This window comes from Pristiophorus japonicus, chromosome 1 (assembly GCF_044704955.1).
Source record: "Pristiophorus japonicus isolate sPriJap1 chromosome 1, sPriJap1.hap1, whole genome shotgun sequence".
Taxonomy (NCBI): Eukaryota; Metazoa; Chordata; class Chondrichthyes; family Pristiophoridae; genus Pristiophorus; species Pristiophorus japonicus.
In genome coordinates this window covers 170,464,293-170,484,644 of record NC_091977.1, presented here as the reverse complement: position 1 = coordinate 170,484,644, position 20,352 = coordinate 170,464,293, and the positions used below count along the sequence as shown (strand labels likewise).

General features: G+C 42.2%; 1 protein-coding gene across 5 annotated transcripts in view; it reads right to left on the bottom strand.

Moving 5' to 3' along the window:
- Positions 1 to 10,950: 10,950 nt before the first annotated feature.
- The window catches only part of mctp1a (multiple C2 domains, transmembrane 1a), a 979,537-nt gene continuing 970,135 nt past the window's right edge, over positions 10,951 to 20,352 (bottom strand). For all 5 annotated transcript variants that reach the window (XM_070884895.1, XM_070884861.1, XM_070884869.1 and 2 more), the window contains 2 exons: positions 16,258 to 16,355; positions 10,951 to 11,155 (listed from right to left, as the gene is read on the bottom strand). In XM_070884895.1, the coding sequence (XP_070740996.1) occupies positions 11,087 to 11,155; positions 16,258 to 16,355 (167 nt within the window). In that variant the 3' untranslated portion in view covers positions 10,951 to 11,086. The remainder of the gene's footprint in view (positions 11,156 to 16,257; positions 16,356 to 20,352) is intronic.

Sequence of the window (20,352 nt, the reverse complement as noted above, 5' to 3'; positions counted from 1 at the left end):
CCACAGGTACCATTGAGAATCTCAGTGTCATGTTCGCGACACATCGTCTGCCTGACATCGTTGTTAGCGACAACGGATCGTGCTTCACTGGTCAGGAGTTTCAAAAGTTCATGAAACTCAATGGTATCAAACATGTAAGGTCTGCACTGTTCAAACCTGTATCCAATGGGCCAGCAGAATGTGCTGTCCAAATCATAAAGCAGAGTATGAAGCGAGTAACCTAAGGGTCACTGCAGACCTGCCTGTCATGCATACTGCTTAGTTACAGGACAAGACCACACATGCTTACCGGGGTCACGCCTGCTGAACTAATGATGAAGAGAGGTCTTAAGACCAAGCTATCTCTTGTATACCCTGACTTGAATAATCATGTTGAATATAGAAGACAAAGTCAGTAAGGGTATCACGATCACGCAGCTGTGTCACACGATATTTCTGTAAATGATCCTGTATATGTTCTGAATTATGGTCAGGGTCCCAAGTGGATCGCTGGCACTGTCATGGCCATGGAGGGCAACAGAGTATTTATTGTCAAACTCAAAAATGGGCAAAAGTGCAGAAAACATATGGATCAGACAAAGCTGCGGCACACAGATGAACCGGAACAGTCGGAGGAAGAGACAATCGACGACCAACCAATCTACCCCCAGTCATCAGAGGACTCAGTGGTCATCAGTGAATTGGGACTTTCAATCACTGACATGTGCAATGAAAATGGACTTTCAATCCCTGACATAGCCATTGCCACACCCACCAGGTCAGCCACCAGTCACAACAGACTTTGAACACTCACCCAAGGCTGTAGTTGAACTGAGACAGTTAACCCAGGAGCGTAAAACACCAGACTGTCTCAATTTGTAAAAGACTGTGTTACTATCTCAGAGAGGGGGAATTGTCATGTATGTACTTTTGGGATCACTAGCCACTAGATACTAGATGGCGTCACTGTTGGAGGCCATTGGGCTGCAAGCACTGGTGTACAGCCCAAGTATAAAAGGCCAGCCATTTTGTATATTAGTCACTTTGGGCCTTAATAAAGCAGAGCCAAGGTTATACTTCTTGGAGTTAAACAGTACTCAGTTTAACAGTTATTGCATACACAACATTTTCCATAACTACCCTAAATCTAACTGAATTATGATCACTGACACCAAAATGCTCTCCCACTGATACCCTTTCCACCTGCCCAGCTTCATTCCCTAAAATTAAGTCCAGAACTGTCTCCTCCCTTGTTGGGCTTACTACATACTGGCTAAAAAAGTTCTCCTGAATGCACTTTAGGAATTCTGCACCCTCTATACCTTTCACATTAATTTTATTCCAGTTAGTATTAGGGTAGTTGAAATCCTCTACTATTACTGCTCTGTAGTTTTTGCACTTCTCATAAATTTGCTTACATATTTGCTCTTCTATCTCCCTCTGACTGTTTGGGGGTGTTTCGTACACTCCCAGCAGTGTGATCGTCCCTTTTGTGTTCTTCTACTCAACTCATATGGCCTCATTTGATGATCCTTCTAACGTATCATTCCTCCTCAAAGTTGTAATTTTTCTTTAATCAATACTGTGACCCCTCCTTTTTTTTTACCCCCTCCATCTCTATCCCGTTTGAAAACCCTGTAACCAGGAATGTTGAACTGCCAAAGCTGCCCTTCTTTCAGCCCTGTCTCAGTAATAGCTGTAATATCATTTCCCTATCTGTGCTCCTAGCTCATCTGCCTTATTCCCTAGAATCGTTGCATTGAAATATAGAAAGAAAGGAAGTATAAAAAGAAAGGAAGTATAGAAAGAAAGGAAGTATAGAAATGAAGGAATATAGAAATGAAGAAAGTATAGAAAGGAAGTATAGAAAGGAAGTAGAGAAAGGAAGTAGAGAAAGGAAGGATGGAAGTACAGAAAGGAAGCATAGGAAGTACAGGAAGGAAGGAAGTATAGGAAGGAGGTTAGTATTGGAAGGAAGGAAGTATAGGAAGAAAAGAAGGAAGGAAGTATAGGATGTAAGTAAGTATAGGACATAAGTATAGGAAGGAAGGACGTATAGGAAGGAAGTATGGAAGTTTGGAAGTAAGTAAGTAAAATGAAGTAATTTTGGAGTGTAGTCGCTGTTGTAATGTGGGAAACGCGGTAGCCAATTTGCACACAAGCAAGCTCCCACAAACAGCAATGTGATTATGACCAGATAATCTTTTTTAAAATTATGTTGTATATACCATTTAGCACTGCCAAACTCCATTGCTGTCTATTTTCTAGCCTTTGTTTCCTCTGTCTTCCAAATTCACTTTCTAATTTTCTGCTTTCCAATTCCAACTTTGCTTCTCTACCTTCTGAATCTACACTTGGGTTCCCATCCTCCTGCCAAGCTAGTTTAAACCCTCCCCAACAGCACTAGCAACGCCCCCCCTCCCCCCCGCCCCCCCACACCCCACGCGAAGATATTGGTCCCGGCTCTGTTGAAATATGACCTGTCCGGTTTGTACATGTCCCACCTTTCCCAGAAATGGTCTCAATGCCTCAGGAATCTAAAGCCCTCCCTCCTGCACCTTCTTGCCAGCCACGCATTCATCTGATCTAACCTCCTGTTTCTGTATTCACTAGCCCATGGCACTGGGAGTAATCCGGAAATTACTGTCTCTGAGGTCCTTATGGTTCTTGATCTTTGGCTGACTACTACCTGTAGTTTGTTGAATCAGTGCATAGTGTGCCCTTTTCTTACTAGTTCAATCGCAGCTTTTTTTTCAGGGTATCCAATAATCCTATCATGTTCCCCTGAAATATCTGGTCTTTATAGTGTGTAGAGAAGACAGGGCTGCATGAGGAATGGCCTTTGTACTGCTTCAACAGTTTTAAACCATCCTTTTGCAACATAGATTGTTAAATGACTTTTTCACCCATGATTAGTTTGCAGCACAGGCATACATATGTTTTACACTAAACTACTCAATTATTGTGTAAAACTGTGAAATTGGTATATCTAGCTACTGCAAATGATATAAGCAGTAAGTTTAAGACAGCATAAGCATGGCTGCAGGTATATGGCGTTTGTCTTGTCAGAAAGTGTAAGTAATACTTATGTGAAATTTAAAAAGACAGTTACATACTTCCCCTGTGAATGTTTGCAATTACAGGATCTGACCCATAGTGTGTGGAAGAGACCTTTGGTAAACATTTACTTGTCCTTGGTGATTATATTGAGTGGTACATTATTTTTAAATGACTCCATAAATCACACTGATGTGACAGGAGGGAGAAGATAGTCAAGGATCAAAGATATTCAGGGAAAGTTCTATGGTTCAATAATTTGGCTGCTGGATTAGTATATCTGTATGCCAACACTTACAAGTAATGTAACATGATATTCACATATTCTTTACTCAGTTATTATTTCCCTAGTGCACCCACCAATATGAGCAAACATTTTAGGATGGAATTAGTGGGCCCGAACTCGGTCAAAGCCAAGGCCCGCCCAAGTGCCGCCCAAAGGACCGCCGAGGGCTGCCAAGAGACCGGGCGGTACTTTGCCAGGAAGATTCCTCTAAAAGAGATGGCAGTACCGCCATGTCATGTATCGTACATGGCTACTGTTGGTACTATCACAAGGTGTGCCACCAGAGGGTACAGCAGTGGGAGACTCGTAGGTTACCTGTACAGGTGTGCCTGACCTAGTATAAAAGGCAGGCCACCAGGTGTGATTAGTTAGGAGTTAACTAATAAAGGTCTAAGGTCACTACAGTTCAAGTACAACACACTGCCTCGTGGAGTCATTACTAGAGGATCTAAGGACACTACACGCCCGGCGGCAAAATAACGACTTACGCCGTCAATCTGGGTGGCAACAGGCAGGAGCTCCCAATCTCGGCGGCAAATGCGATCCTTGCCAAAGTGCCGTTGAGGATTGAGTGGGCCCAGAGAGGTGAGGGGGGAAGGGAAAGACCTAAAAATAAAAATCTTCACAAAAAAAAACCCAAACCACTGGAACACCTTCAGGGGACCCCATATAGATAAATCACTGGGAGGAAAAAATTAAAAGAAGTTCACCATCCTTTTTTTGCAGATCTTCTTACTTACCATTGGCTGCCGCCGACTCCCGCCCGTAGGAATCTGCCAGCTCGGTGGGCGGGAGATCACTTACGTGACTTGCCCGCCAGCGGCCATCAGCGGGCAGTTCCCAGAAGTACTCCCCTCTCGCCAGCGGCAGACCTAGAGGAATCTGTCACTGAGGGGAGACCGCCGAAAACACTTGGTGGCACAGTCGGTGGCAGCTGGTGGCAGTGGGCGGTAAGGCCGCCAATTTCGGCCCCAGTGTGTATAATTTTAACAACCTTCAACTTAATGTCCTTGAACATGTCAGCTCTATAACCATCTCTCTCATCCTTCTTCAAATCCTTTCAATCCAGTTTCTGTTGAATCCACAGCATAGATACTCAAAGTCACCAATGAACCCTTTAAGACATGACTAGCAATGTGCTTGCTCTACTCATCATCCTGACCTTACCGTGACGTTCATGATTGCTCCATCCTCTTTCACCATCTTGCCTCTGTGGTCCATCGCCATGCCACAGTACTACCTACACCACCAACACATCTTCTGTAATTGTTTTTCATCTCACCTGTGCACAATCACATTGAGTGCTCTCAAAAGCTCTGTCCTTCGCCTTCTTTTCCTTATCTATGTGCTGGAAGAGTTAAGCATCAACATGTCTCAAGGCTTTGTGCAGAGCATGGAGACCATTCTGTCCAACATGGACCGAGCAGTCAGCTCCAGTAACAACATAGTGGCACCCAACATATGACTGCTGCCATGGGAAGCTCAGATGGCTGCTATGGCAGCTCACACTGCTTGATTCTGTGGGACAATGTCGATAAGGAACTCCAAAGTGTTACAACAGTCTTGCACTCTGTTCTCACACAGAACCATAGGTGTGCTGAGATGCTGTCCTAGAAGAGTGGCCTTCGCCCATGAGAGAGGCACCTACTGTCCTCTGTAAGGATGACAACATGTCTGCACCCCCGCCGGTCACTACACCAGTGACCTTGATGTGCTGCACGGCCACTGGCCAGACTGTTCTGGCCCACACCAAGATGTTGCAGTCTGCAGCCAGGCCCTCAAGGCCTAGAGCTGCTCGATGTTGTCCTCCACGGTCATCTGAAGTGTTCTCAATCGAAGCTCAGCAGCCGGTCACCTCTCAAGCTGTGGCCACTGGGGTAACACCTTGTAGGAGCAGTAGGATAGGGAAAGAACCACGCAAGACAGGCACTAAGGGCTGTCGCAATGGCGATTCTTAATTATTTCTGTAAACTACTCATTAGAGATATAATTGAGTTGATTCATAAATATGTTTTTTTGTTCTAAATTTGATGTTGGTGTTTATCTTTGTAGTGAACTAATTTGAACTCATCAATTTGAATAGAAGGAAGACAATTTGATTGTGATTGTAAGGAAAATGATAAGGATTGTGGCACTGTTGGTGTATTGGGGATGGGAGGGATGATTTAAGTGAAACACTTGTCAATGATCTGGTCTCTCAGAGCTCTGCCTTGGTGGTGAAAGTATTGGTGCTCGCTACTCCTTCTCCTCTTCCTGCTGCCGAGGTAGTGGTACATCCTCATCCCTCATAATAGCAAAATTATGAAGTACGGAGCAGATGTCCACAAATGTAGATACCCATTCGGGTGTACTGCAAAGCTTCTCCAAATGGTCCAGGCAGCGGAGACATTGTTTGAGCATGATGATTGTTTACTTGTTGATGCATGGATTCTTGACAGAAGTCATGAGCTGTGTCCGGAGGAGATAGCCTTTGTCACCCAACAGCCAGCCTGCAACTTGGCAGCCTAATTTGAATGAAGGTGACTCAGTGGACTACCGTAGGACGAGTCATAACTGCTGCCAGTATGCCACAGATCTGCCTGATGCGCTGCCCGTGGTCACAAACCAGCTACACATTGAGGGAATGGAATCGCTGACAATTGCTAATGTGACAGGCTGACAATAGAGATGTGTATGTAGTCTATGGCATCTTGCACCTCGGGCGAAGCTTATTATCTCTCATCTTGCTTTGCTCTGTCCATAGGGAAGGAGATGTAGGTGTTTTTCCTGGTGTAGAGAGGATCAATCACCTCCCTGATACATTGGTGTACTGTGAGACACCGTTGATGTCGTCTGTTGCAGTTTGGGATAAATAGTTCTGTATTCTTCTGCTCCTTTTAAAAGTTTTACCATTTAGCATATGTTTCCTCTGCTTATTCTTCCTTCCAAAATGTATCACCTGATATTTGTCCACATCAAATTTCATGTCTTGACATCTCTCTGCCCAGTCTACTAAGCTGTCCATATCCAGCTGAAATCACTTCCAGCCCTTTTCACAATTAACCACACTCCTTAATTTTGTGTTATCTACAAATTTTAACATTGTGGGGTAGAATCTCCACAGAGGTTTCCTAGTCTCCCGCCGAAACCTCAATGGAAATGACGTGAACGGTCGTTTATGGACTTGATTAGAGTTTCTGAAAAAGATACAGTGGGAGATCAGGAGAACCCCTGTCGGAATTACTGATGTGCGCTTCTAAACCCAAATCCAACTTCTTAAAAATATATATATATATATATATATATATATATCTATATCTATATATATCTTGGCTCAGTGGTCGCACATAATCTATACTCCCACTTCAGTGCAATACTGAGTGAGTGCTGTACTGTTGGAGGTGCCGTCTTTTGGATGAGGCTTTAAACTAAGGCCTCTGTCTTTCCTCTCAGGTGGACATAAAACATCCCATGGTACTATTTGAAGTAGAGCAGCGGAGTTCTGGACAACATTTATCGCTCAATCAACATCACTAAAACAGATTGGGTGTTAAATTTTTCAGGCTTCCTAAGGCCCCACAGTGGCAAGCAGGAAGTGTGTACGCACTTCTGACTAGTAGTGCGTTACATGCCCTATTCTGTAATGACAAACAAGAGGCCACCTTTACCCATTCTAGAAGCAGGTATTATGTCATTTGCAAATGCAAATAAGAAGCCTCACACCTACTTCAGGTCCCTGCTACAACATTGGTTTGTCCCGCAGCACCAGCGCTGGCTGCCTTGAAGAAAACCAACCCTAAACATTGCATCAGTAAAATAAGGCAAATACTTTTAGATCACCGCTTCTGGTCCTGAGACCCCGACCTCCAGGCCCTGACTCCAGGCTCCGATCTCCCTTTCCCACCACAGCCCCCTCCCCCCAGCTCTGACCTCCAGGACCATCCCCCTGAAATCTCCCTCCCAACACCCTGACCTACATGCTCACCGACCTTCAATCCCTTCCTCCCAACAACATGATTGTTCCTCCATGGCCCCCGATGCTGACTCTGAGGCCCCGATCACTCGCTAATAGTGGTCACTCCTGAATTTAACCCCTATTATCTGGCCATGATATTGCTGTGGTGGGACCTTGCCGTGCACAAATTCACTGCCGCGTTTCCTACATTACAAGTGACTATACTTCAAAAGTGCTTTGGGATGTCTTGTGGTCATGAAAGGCACTATATAAATGTAAGTTCTTTCTTTCTTTGTTTTATATATATATATATATATAATGTATATATGTATATTATATTTAGTCATAGTTCCTTTAATAACGTGCTGTAATTTTATCAACAACTTTCTCTTAAAATGCCTTCTGGAATTTCATATACATGCCTCTGCAAATGTGCTTCCGGATGTTTTACTGTGTTAAAGGTGCCATCAAAGTGTAATCACTTATTTAAGAGAAAGTGGACCAGAAACACTGTAGTATATGTAAATATATTTGGCAGCGGAATATTTTTGACAGAAAAGATAAAATACAAATATTTTATATTGCAAAACCATCATCATGCTTCTTTGGATGGCAGTCATGTAGCACTGGAATGCTTAGCTCAACTTTGCACGTCAACTTCAAATAAATTGACATAACCAAGTCAAAGGATAGATATAATGTTTGTGCAACATCAAATGCATTTTTTAATTACATTTGCAGAAAATATTCACAAACTGACCATGTGGACTTGCATTTGCCTAATCTAAAAACTGCAATTCGAATTTAAAAGGTTTGAACAATTACACATTCAGTTGCCACACTGAATGGATACATTTCCAAGTGGCTGCATACTTTTAACACCTGCACATGCACAAATTGAATTTGTTCCCTATTGCAGGTGCAATGGGAGTTTTTTTATGGTGCATCGATAAGATTACCTACCTTGAAGGGTGGTCTTCATTCTTCAAATAATATGTATCTTCTATATACAGTTGGAGTTGAGCAGGCTAATCGATTTTTGGGGGGGAAACTGCATGGTAGGGAATGCCAACTGGTGGCATTTTGATATTCTGATGTGCCAATGTCATGCGCAATGGCTGTATAGTATCTACTTCTGTGTTCTGCTTCACAGTGAAGTAGAGGCCCATTCATAGCATCATCTAAACCAAACTGACCAATAATAGGCAAAAAATATGAGAGTTTCCTGGAGATCTGAGGGGATGGTGCTCTTTGTGGAGGATGAATATTATTTGAAGATACCACAAAGTTAGGTTTTCCTTCTTCCACATTTATCATCCATCTACACTGGAGATCAGTCTAGTAGTACCTAGCATTAAGAAAATGGGATAAACCCCAGCTGCCAAAGGCATCATCATTCTACAATTCCTAAGTCTAAGTAACTCCATATAAAGGAAATAAAGTGAACAGTGTGCCAAAGCAAGAGATATTAGAAGTGATGAGGTGGGCTTTAAAGGGATCTTAATGGATGAGAGGGAGGTGGAGGGGTTTAGGGAGAAATTTACAGCGCTTAAGTGAGTGACGGCATGTCCACCAATGGTGGGATGAAAGGAGGGAAAGGTGCACAAGAGGCCAGAGTCAGAGGAATGGAGAGCTCGAGGTAGGGCTGGAGGAGGTTACAGAGAAAGGAAGGCGCAAGGCCATGGAGGGATTTAAACAAAAAGAATGGGGTTTTAAATTTGAAACATTGGCCCGGAATTTGGGGTCAGCGGTGAAGTGCTGACGATCACCTCTGACCCAAAAGAAAGCTGCGCAGAAACATCAAGCAATCTCTAGCAAAAATTTGAGCTTTCTCAAACTTAATTTGATTGTCGCGTTGTCAGAAGGGGATCCCCTGCGTAAAAGAGCAGTGATATCTTCAAGCTGGCTAAGCAGCAAATCATTTTGAAGAATTCTCAGACAGCAAGCCAGGAAGTAAAATGCATAGATTATAATTTACCTTTTATAAATTTTACAGAGAGCAAAATAGAGATTGGAGCATACACATAGGATTAAGGTAGATGGTGAAATATCATAAACAAACTTAAAAAAATATATTTTAAAAATTATTTTAAAAATCTAGTAATTTCTATCATAATGGAGAAATTTGTTCCACAAATATAAAATTAATTTTTCAGGGCCAGAATGGTTGATCAGCAGTCAATACGCTGTTAAAACCCCAGTTACACCCGTTCCAACGAGGAAGGGAATGGTGACATAGTGGTTATGTTGCTGGACTAGTAATCGCTTGGCATTAGTTGGACAAATAGCTCAACTGTGCGCCAGTGAAAGTGTTTTTGGAGCGCATGCTTGACAGATTGCAAGTTCTGGGTTTTCGCGCATGTGCAGCGCATGCGGAAATCCGGAACTTGTGGGGCCATTCTGAGGGCTGACGACGGCATGTGCGTACACCATCATCAGCCCCACAAAATCCTGGCCTTTGTGATGGTGAAAATATGAGGTTGGAAGCTCAGCTCAGGGTTGAACAGGTTGCTGAGGTTGGTTAACAGTCTGGTTCAACCCAAGAAATTGGCCAGAAGAGTCATGGGCTTTGTCATGAGGAGATGAAGAAGATGGCTTTATTCTTCCCAATATTTAGCTGCAGGAAATTATGGCTCATTCATATCTGAATGTCAGACAAGCAGGCTGACAGTCCAGAGGCACTGGAGTTGTTGAGAGAGGAATGGTAGAGGGGTAGAGCTGGGTGTCATCAGTGTACCTGTGGAAGCATATCCCATGTCTATGGATAATTCCTTTTATTTAGTATTATAAAGCACAATACTAAGAAGAAGGAATTATCTGCAACATGGTTTGTGTGAAGTAAGAGGGGTGCTTAGTACTGACTATAGAAGTTGTTGTCTAGGAATTAACCCTTTTCAATAATAAGACCACCAACTGGATCAGAGTTTATGATTTGGTCTGACAATTGAGAGATTTTCCTTCTGTGGAATAATGAGATTAGGCAAGCACTGCTAGGATATCTGAAACTCACTGTTTGAAAGCTCACTGATGGAGTTACCAGAGTTGCCTCTGCTCCTTCTGCTCTGAATTTTCTGCAACACCCTTATGAGCAGGAATAGTTAAAGAAACACATTTTCTTTAGGAGAAAGATCCTCGAACCTATAAGTGACATGTCCGTGATGGTTGGTCAGAAGAGCTTGATTCATCAGGTCATCCAAGGTCCAGAAAACAACCTACATTTATATTAATGCAACAAAATGTCCAAAGTTACTTCACAACTATGGGAGGTGGGAGGGACAGATATTCATGGAACATTGGTAAACATATTAACTTTGTAAGAACCAAATAAGTTTCTAATCTAGCATTTTGTTGAGCAAAGACAAATCGGAGAAAATAAATACATTGCTTATATTACATTATTTTATTGTAGGTGATTATCATTAGAATTGGAATTGTATTGATTGTTTCCAACCTATTTTTTCTTGTAAACAATCAAAATTTGTGATGCTGCAATATCTTTTTAAATGACTGGACAATTGCCACTGGACAGTTTGTAAATATTTACCACCTCTGTTTTATACTGTTTATAAAGATCCAGGCATTAGGCACGTTTGCAAAGCTTTAATATAATGATAACATAATTTAAAAAGTTTTAGCATAAGTGCTTTATACAATAATAAGCAATTTGCATTTTCAAATACAGAGTTCAATACTGTACAACATTTACAGATGCTACATTTCAATATAAAAATCAAAATAAATGAGTGAAGAAAAGGAAATGATGCTCCGGCAGCTGATCCACTTCTAATCTTCAGAAAGCAGGTGTGTAAATCTGTCATTGAAGGGGTTGGCTAGCCTGTTTTCTTCTTAAAAATCATCAGGCTCTGACTAGATTCTTGATGCAACTCATGGAACTGCACCTGTTTAAACAAAAGTTTTGAGAAACCAAGTAATGAGGTGATTCTTTGCTAGCAATGAGAAAAGCGTAGGACAGGGCTGGAATGATATATGGGAAAAATCAGCGATCCCTTGAAAGCTGCTTCAGTAGCCCAGCTGGGATTGAAGACAATAGGGTAAAAGAAATGATGTAAAGGAAAAAAAACAGCACTGGGGAAACTTCTGCCAAGAAACGGTGCTGTGTGCATACAACATTGAGTCTGTGGGTGTTCTTGAGAATTCAGAATAGAGAAAATAAACAGAATCTGCTCAAAAGCCTGTCGCTATACTATAAGGATGTTATGACGAGCTAATGGCTATTTCCATGGCTTGCTCTGCTGGGGATTTCTATAGGATTCAAGATCACACAACTGGGCTGTCCTCTGTGATATCATCTTTATGCACATTCTGTAATTAACCATTAGTTCATCCCAGCCCAATTTTCAATATGTGCAAGAGGCTTGCAGATAACTTGCACTTACATAACCAAACTTTATTGAAATGGCAAGTGTAGGGATGAACTTAGGGATCAAAGATTAGGGGGTAATTTTCCTGCTCGTTATTGCCAAGGAACTCTCGTTCCCAGGCACAATGCAGAGAAGATGGAGTAGAAACCCATAGCGGGTAAATGTCGGCAGGGGGTTTCTCCCACTCGCTTTCGTAACTTTGGCGGTATTGCTGCAGAAATCTTGGGATAATGGCATAAACAGTGTTTAAAGTTACAGCCAATAAATGGGAGAGCTCCGTGGAAATTCATCCCATGGTCTCAGGTCTCCACCACCACAACACTACCCTGGGATTCCCAGGCCTTTCCCAAAATCATGTAACTGGGCCTAAACAGAGATGCGCCCCCAAAAACCTAGCAGTGGGGCTTGTGCCAGGACTCTCCGCACACTGAGGTCAGCCAGAAGATTTCCCCCCAACCCAGGACAGATGTCAAGCTACTGGGCCTTGACTGGTGCTCTCCCGGAGCAATTAGCCAATAGACTCCAATGCTGGTCTCTAATTCGAGCACTGGGAGCGAGTCTGGGCCATGGCTGCTCTATGCTCAGTGGAGGCCCGAGAGGAAGGTCAGCTCTCAGACCACTTTCTCTTTATTCTCCTTGCTTATAATGTAGCTTTTTTATATAAAGGTATGAAAGATTAAATGTGATTTACTACTTTACAAAGTTAGCACCATACCCTGTGGAAGGTGTTGATAACTCCTATTCCATTCATATGTGGTTAATTAGTGTCTGGATAAAATGTACATGTACTAATCTGAGGTGGGTGTATGAGGAAAATGGGTTTTACTGCTTTATAACACTTTTTTCCTATGTTGTCATCAACAAATTTTGCATACTAAATTCACTACTAATACATACTGAATATAAATAGAATTATCCAGTTCATGACAACTGAAAGTTCATATAATTCTGTTGTCTTAAAGTGTCTCCAAAATGTTTGACAAAAAATGGCTTTCATGAGAAATGTAATCAATCAAATCAAATGTTTAGGAACAGCTTGATAGTTTATATCATGAGGCACTTGACTTCCACCTTAAAGGGTGCAAGTTTGAATGTCAGGGCTACCTATCATTCTGGTTAATTACCTTGGCTCTGCCAGTTCTCAACTGGCCCACATGGAAAAGGCGTGCTCTGTCAGTGTGTAAGGAAGAAGCTAGAAGGAGCAGACCTGTAGTAGTCACAATTTGAAAAGAGCAAATTGTGACATGCCTTTGACATTAATCATGGAAGAATCAGTGGTTTATGTAATACTAAATAGCAAGAAGCAAAATATGCAAATAAAACTCTCATGGAAGCTCAATTGTTAAGTTTACTGCCCAATATAAAACTGAACTACACAAACCTTAAAAGGTTTTCTCCTTAGTTGGGGCTGATGTTAGTTGATTTCACCTGCGAGAGAGCTGGGGCATTACAATTGACCTGAGTACTTGTGAGGAGGTTGGGTGACAACAGTATCGAGTATGGCTGTGATAACCCACACATGATCGATTTGATGCCTCCCACTCACTGCTTAGGCTCAACATGTAAAATGCCTACTTAGGCAAAGTACCAGAAGGGTGCAGGTGCCCCTGCACACACATCCTAGTATGAGTTGCCACTTTTCGCAGAGGAGGGATGAAAGTTTTTTTTTAAAAGTGATTGAGACAATGTTATTTACATGAAACTGGGAATCCCACTGCATGTTTAATCAATTTACTCTTTCTTAATTAGTTATCTGGTTCATAGTGACACTTAAAAAAAGAAAGCATGAGTGGTGATGTAATCAATAATACATATGCATTTTGCATGCATTAATGTTTGCATGTTTCAATAGAAGATTACACATGTCCCATCCAGCAACTTTAAAAAGGCAAATATTTAATTCTGTAAAGGCTCATTCTAATGTTATAATCCATGTTCTGAGTTAACAAGGAAAGTACATTTTATGTAATAATCTTAAACTTGAAACTGTACCCTTCTCTATTGCAAGCACAGCACATTGCTTAAAAATAATACGTGTGTAAATTTCATGAACACATCAAAAGGGATAATTTTCTAATTGCGCTATCCCTAAGTATGATAGAAAAATGCATGCCGATAAAATCCCGTAAAAATGGTTATTTCTGTTCATTTAACTTCAAACTATTTTTATTATTCACAATTCTTCTAAGTGTACATGATGTGTCATTAATGTTTTTTCAAAGTTTTTAAAAATGAGTTAGATTGTTATTGCTGAATATTCCTTTTTTGTGATAATTATGTTTTTATTCTGGTCCTTATGAAGTGAATATATGAATATAAAAGTAAAGTGCAGTTACATTCATCACCTATGTTGTGTCATGGATACTGCATTTTGGGACTATTAATGCATTTTGGGACTGTTAATACTTCCGACCTGCCTTTAGAGTTGAGTCAGAATTAAAATGTTAAGCTGTAGGAGACTCTGCATATAACATTTCATGCTTTATGAACAGTACAAGATGTCCACAAAATACTGCCTGAAGTGACAACAGAGGTGCATACAGTATGAGAATGAATGTGAAAACGATCATATTGAATGATTTTTAATGTTATCACATCAAGAATCATAAGATATCCAGATTTGTTGGCATTCTTCTGATTTTCCTCATGTTTTTTCAAATAATTTTTGCAGTTTAATGCAGCAATCTGAATAGCTACTACTAAACTGACGCTGCTTGGCACATAAGGCAGATTTGGACACAATCAGCTTAAATCAAGGTAGCATGATCACTTAGACAAACACATCTGCTAAAATTGCGAGATCATAGAGTGAGTGAAAGACTGTAGTCAATCACAAGAACTCAGACTGAAATGTTATCACTTTGGAACAAACCTGTAATGTGACTAGAAAGAGTTTAATTTGATGCTGTATCTCTGGGACAGTGCATCAAATGTTATTCCCCAATCTGGTATATATCCACAGCTGTTAAAATTGGTTTACAACAGTTACAAGGTCCAAAACGTGCCTCAAGGGAACATGGGCTGACAAATCATTGAGTCCGCATAAATTAATGCAAGGAAAATCAGGCACTATGGGCCCATGATTTCCCAGACAGTGCTCCCTGTGACTAATGCTCCATGCTGGGCATGCTAAACCCCAGAATCAGCCCTATTAATTTATGCTGGATCACTTCTACTCTGGAATTAGGGTTTGGCAGGTTTACACCTTGGCAAACTGTTGCCCAACTGCTAAAAGCTGTACCAATCTTTAGGGGTATATAACTGAAAATTAAAACTCCATTTTAGTACAGTAAGTACACCTGATCACAGTAAAGGCATAACTGATGAGATTTCACCAGACCCGGTTCTTCTAGTTATGTCATGATGGAAAGGCTGTCTTACATCCTCATTCTGCCCTCTAAGGCCCAAGAATTTCCAATGACTTCATAAGAACATAAGAGCATAAGAAATAGGAGCAGGAGTGGCCCGTCAAGCCTGCTCCACCATTCAATAAGATCATGGCTGATCTGGGCTAGGGCTCAGCTCCACTTCCCTGCCCGCTCCCCATAACCCTTTACTCCCTTATCGCTCAAAAATCTGTCTATCTCCACCTTAGATATATTCAATGACCCAGCCTCCACAGCTCTCTGGGGCAGAGAATTCCATAGATTTACAACCCTCTGAGAGAAGAAATTCCTCCTTATCTCAGTTTTAAATGGGCAGCCCCTTATTCTGAACCTATATCCCCTAGTTCTGGATTCCCCCATGAGGGTATACATCCTCTCTGCATCTATCTTGTTGAGTATATGTTTCAATAAGATCACCTCTCATTCTTCTAAACTCCATTGAGCATAGGCCCAACCTACTCAACCTTTCCTCATAAGTCAACCCCTTCAACTCAGGAATCTACCTAGTGAACCTTCTCTGAACTGCCTCCAATGCAAGTATATCCTTCCTTAAATAAGGAGACCAAAACTATGCAGTACTCCAGGTGTGGCCTCACCAATACCCTGTACTGTTGTAGCAAGACTTCTCTGCGTTTATACTCCATCCCCTTTGCAATAAAGGCCAACATTCCATTTGCCTTCCTGATTACCTGCTGTACCTGCATGCTAACTTTTTATATTTCATGCACAAGGACCCCAGGTCCCTCTGTAATTTATCTCCATTTAAATAATAATTTGCTTTTTTATTTTTCCTGCCAAAGTGGATAACCTCACACTTTCCCACATTATACTCCATCTGCCAAATGTTTGACCACTCACTTAGTCTGTCTATATCACTTTGCAGATTTTTTTGTGTCCTCTTCACAACTTGCTTTCCCACCCATCTTTGTATCATCAGCAAACTTGGTTACATTACACTCGGTCCCTTTTTATCTTGACTCTCTGTTTTCTGTTAGCCAATCCGCTATCCAAGCTACTATAGTACCCCCAACCCTGTGAGCTTTTATCTTGTGCAGTAACCTTTTATGTGTCACCTTATCGAATACCTTCTGGAAATCCAAATACACCACATCCACTGGTTCCCCCTTATCCACCCTGCTTGTTACATCCTCAAAGAATGCCAGAAAATTTGTAAAACATGCTGCACCAAATTACAGTTCAGCTGTTACTTGAGACAGATACAAAGGCACTTACCACTTGTACATCAGAGTGAACTCTGGAGAGAAAGTCTAGCAGTTCATTATTATCAATGAGTAACGGATTGCGAAGTTTCTTTGTGAATTTGTGGATACCTGTGAAAATTGTTAATGAAAGAATCTCAGACATTTTGTTTTTCTCATCTGCTACAGTTCAAATGACTGCTAATGTGATGAATTGTAAACAGTAGACAGGGACATGTGAAAATGAACATGGACATCTACACAATGAAGTCGCCTTACATTGCAATTTAACATTGAAATGTGTCACAATCTTCCCATTTTAATGCACCAAAAGATATAATTTGCACTTGAAACTTTTCTTAATTGAAGCAATGGTGCCTGACAACAGTGTTTATTGATCCTGTATTTTATTCCTCTTGCAACTTAAAACCTACCAACACTGGGAAAATACAGTGACAGACATGTAATCAAGATTATTCCTGTAATCAAGATCTAAGGCAATCAACAAAATGCACATTGTATGAGTATCAGATATTAGCCTCCATTTCTGAAAGAACATTACAATCTGAAAATTGAATTGTTTGCATTTTTGATTAACATAAATATTTTAAATAGTAGTTATTATTATATACTGTCTTTCCCTTTTCCAGGTACGTTTGTGTCTCACATCAGGGCAAATAATGTGATGAGAAGCACCTAATCCCTAGATACCTGGCACGGGGGTCTGAGGACTGCAATGTCACAGGGGCGTTCAGTATGTCCCAGTACAGACAGCCAGCAGGGGGCACTGGGAGCGTGCACACAAGCTGGGAGCACAATTTCAGTAGATGCTTACTGGTGTGCGCCAGTTGAGCTTGAGGCAAATTCAGCTTCGGGCTTCATTAAACTGTTGCCAGCGAGCTGCGGGAAATGGCCAATCTGCTGTAGTTCACTGGTCAGGAAGGGTAGAAAATCAGCTTTCTCTCACGTGGAGTTGGATGTTAAGTTGGGTGTGAGGGGGGCTCAAACAGGCTGGCAGTGGGCCAGAAATTTAAAACTGAGTATTTTGAGCGATCACCAGATGATTATGCCGCTCAAGACTAGGCAGAGCATGCAAGCTCATTTACACCTGAAGTTCACATTCATGGTCCCACAACTGGCGTAGATACCCGATGTACATATTTTAAAAGCCTTGGCCGAGAAATTGGAGGTGTTAGCATAGCCGTTAAGGCCCATTTGTGTAATAAAAATTCACGGCGGCTTCACTTCCACCTGCTTCCATTAGGTCCCGCGATGGCCAACATCATTGGCAGGTTGGCAGCGCTGTCATTGCCTGCGCTCGCAGAATGTATTTTAATTAGTAGCAGCGTGACGTCAATCGGCGTGCAACGGCAAATTAACACCTGCTCATCCATTTTGCAGCTCGCCATCTCCAAAGCACACCTGTGCATGCAGCCGTTAACAGTGCAGAGAGGCGGGTAAAAGCAGCAGTGAGCTAGAACCCGTAAAGTAAGGAGCTGCTGGTATATCTGGGAGGTAAATACTTTAAAATAAACTGTACTGTACTACAGTTGTAATAATCTCAGGAAAAATCAAATCTGGATTTCCCTACATTTTATACTTTGGGGTTTTCTAGTTTATGAACTAATAAATGATTGGAAATCGGCTTTGAAAAGGCTTAACATATTCTCACCATGAGTTTTTCAAAAGTCTGCTGTTGATAAAAATGTAATTGAACTTTCCTCTGCACCATTGACACCAGTAAACTCCTGACCAAGAGTTCATGTTCCCCTTCTTTAAAATGTATTTCCATTGATGTCCCATTCAATGGTTTAAGGACATCTGTGCCACAGTCTTATGTGGTGTTTCCAGTCACAGTCCCTCTAGATCTGAGCCTGTGCTTTAAGACCCACTCACCAGGGAGTGAATCCCCTATGCGATATGCAGGCTAGGACATTGGCACTGCTAGCTAAAAGATGGTGCATCCCCCTCTCCCTACTGCACCAGACCCAGACCAATGTCCGTGAAATTAAGAGGGGAGCCGTGGACAAACAAATGCCTCATGATGTGCCACAATGCACAATACTCCAGCCCTACAAGGGCCACCAGCAAACTCTATAGCAAAATCCAGGAGCCATCACCAAATGATCCGACACAGCACATTGCCCGAGAATGCCGCACCCATCCTTCAGACGCAACCTTCGGCTTTCTGTTGAGGATATCGCTGGAAAGAGGGCTGTTCACAACAGATTATCTGCTCCACTCATGTAAATTACCAGGCAGTACCAAAATAATGGCTCTTTCTGTGGGCGGCCGTTAGCCTTGGCTGCGCTGTTACTGGCAAGTTTCCGGCCTACTCGAATTTCTAGACGCTAATGCATGTCTCAGGCACACACCCAGGACGACTAATTGTCAGCCGAGTCAAAATGGCATCCCTCGTACTTCCGGTCCAGATCGGACGCAACAGATTACAATGCAAAATACGGAGGCCTAACACGCATTATGCGGGTGCAAAATGGGCAGCCATAAGTTCAATTTCTTCCCCAATCTGTGTAGCATAATGTGCATGAAATCACCTTAATCAAGTTTCAGCAATTGGTTCTTTGGCTTCATGATAGCTACAGTGTAACTACTACCAATGTGAGGTTACCAGAAGATCAACTGCCCCATTCGCTTTGTTAGCATTAACATTTTGCCAGTATTTAATTGTAATTCTGTGATTGGATACAAGCACACAAAGACACAGATCTATTTTGTCTAGTCAGAGTGGTTTAGGTTGAGTAACATAACTTTAGTCTTCCAGACTGCATTTGTTCTAGCTTTACAGCCTTCTAGACTCAACGTTGAGTTCAACAATTTCACAGCATAACCACTGCTCTCATTTATTTGGACAGCAGGTGCTGGAATTGTTCTGCTGTTGCCAATTACAGCTCCTCTAGACCCATTTCTTTACTTGTTCCATTACCATCCCTATTTGCCTTGCACAATCACCCCTTTTGTCATTTAATCTCTCCTGCCCTCCACCCGAACACAGACCTTCCCTTTTTTTTCTTTCCTCCCTTCTTTCCTGTCTCTGTACTTATTTAAAAACTGTTCTATCTCTAAATTCTTCCTGTTCTGACGAAAGGTTATCAACCAGAAAAATTGGTCGGAATGTAACCAGCCCTGCGAGTGCAAGTTTGGAGGTAGGCCCTGTTATGTCCAGAATAAAGTAATGTGACTGAGTACTGTAGACGTGACCTTAGTCTCTTTATTCTAACTCCAGAGTGTTGGTACAGCATGGGAGGCCTGCTTATATACAGTGCTCCCAAGGGATGCTGGGATCCCTTGGGACTCCAACAGATATGCCCTCTTGTGGCGGTAGAATGCTGGTTACATAGAGTTGCATACATAACATCACTCTCTCCCAAAGTCAATAGTACCCTTATTTACAGGGTGAGACGATCTGGGGCTTTCCGTTCCTAGTCGATCGTCTTGGTACAAATGCAGCTGCAGGTGAGTTGGTTGATTCTTCGCTGGGCTGCTGCACAGCTGGCCTTGCTGGACTGCTGGGGATTATGAGTTCAGCTTCGTGGTCAACCGTGATATCGGTTGCCACTTGTGTGTGTGTCGGAGGGTCGAAGTTGGTGGTGTCCTCTTCGGGTTGCTCGTGGCTGTCTGTGAATCGCAGTTTGGTTTGGTCCAAATGCTTTCTGCAAGTTGGTCCATTTGCGAGTTTGACTTGAAACACCCTACTCCCTTCTTTGGCTATGACAGTGCAGCAAGCCATTTGGGACCATATCCATAGTTGAGTACAAATACAGGGTCACTGACTTCAATATCGCGTGACAAATTTGCGCGATCATGGTACATGCTTTGTTGATACCGCCTGCCCTCGAAGTGATCATGGAGATCAGGGTGGACGAGAGAGAGCTTTGTTTTGACCGCCCTTTTCATGAGCAGCTCGGCTGGGGGAACCCCGGTGAGTGAGTGGGGTCTGGCATGGTAGCTGAGCAGGACTCGGGACAGGCGGGTCTGCAGGGAGCCTTCTGACACACTTTGCTTGATGGTTTGGACTGCCCGTTCTGCCTGGTCGTTGGATGCGGGCTTGAACGGGGCAGATGTGACGTGCTTGATCCTGTTGTGGGTCATGAATTCCTTGAATTCAGCA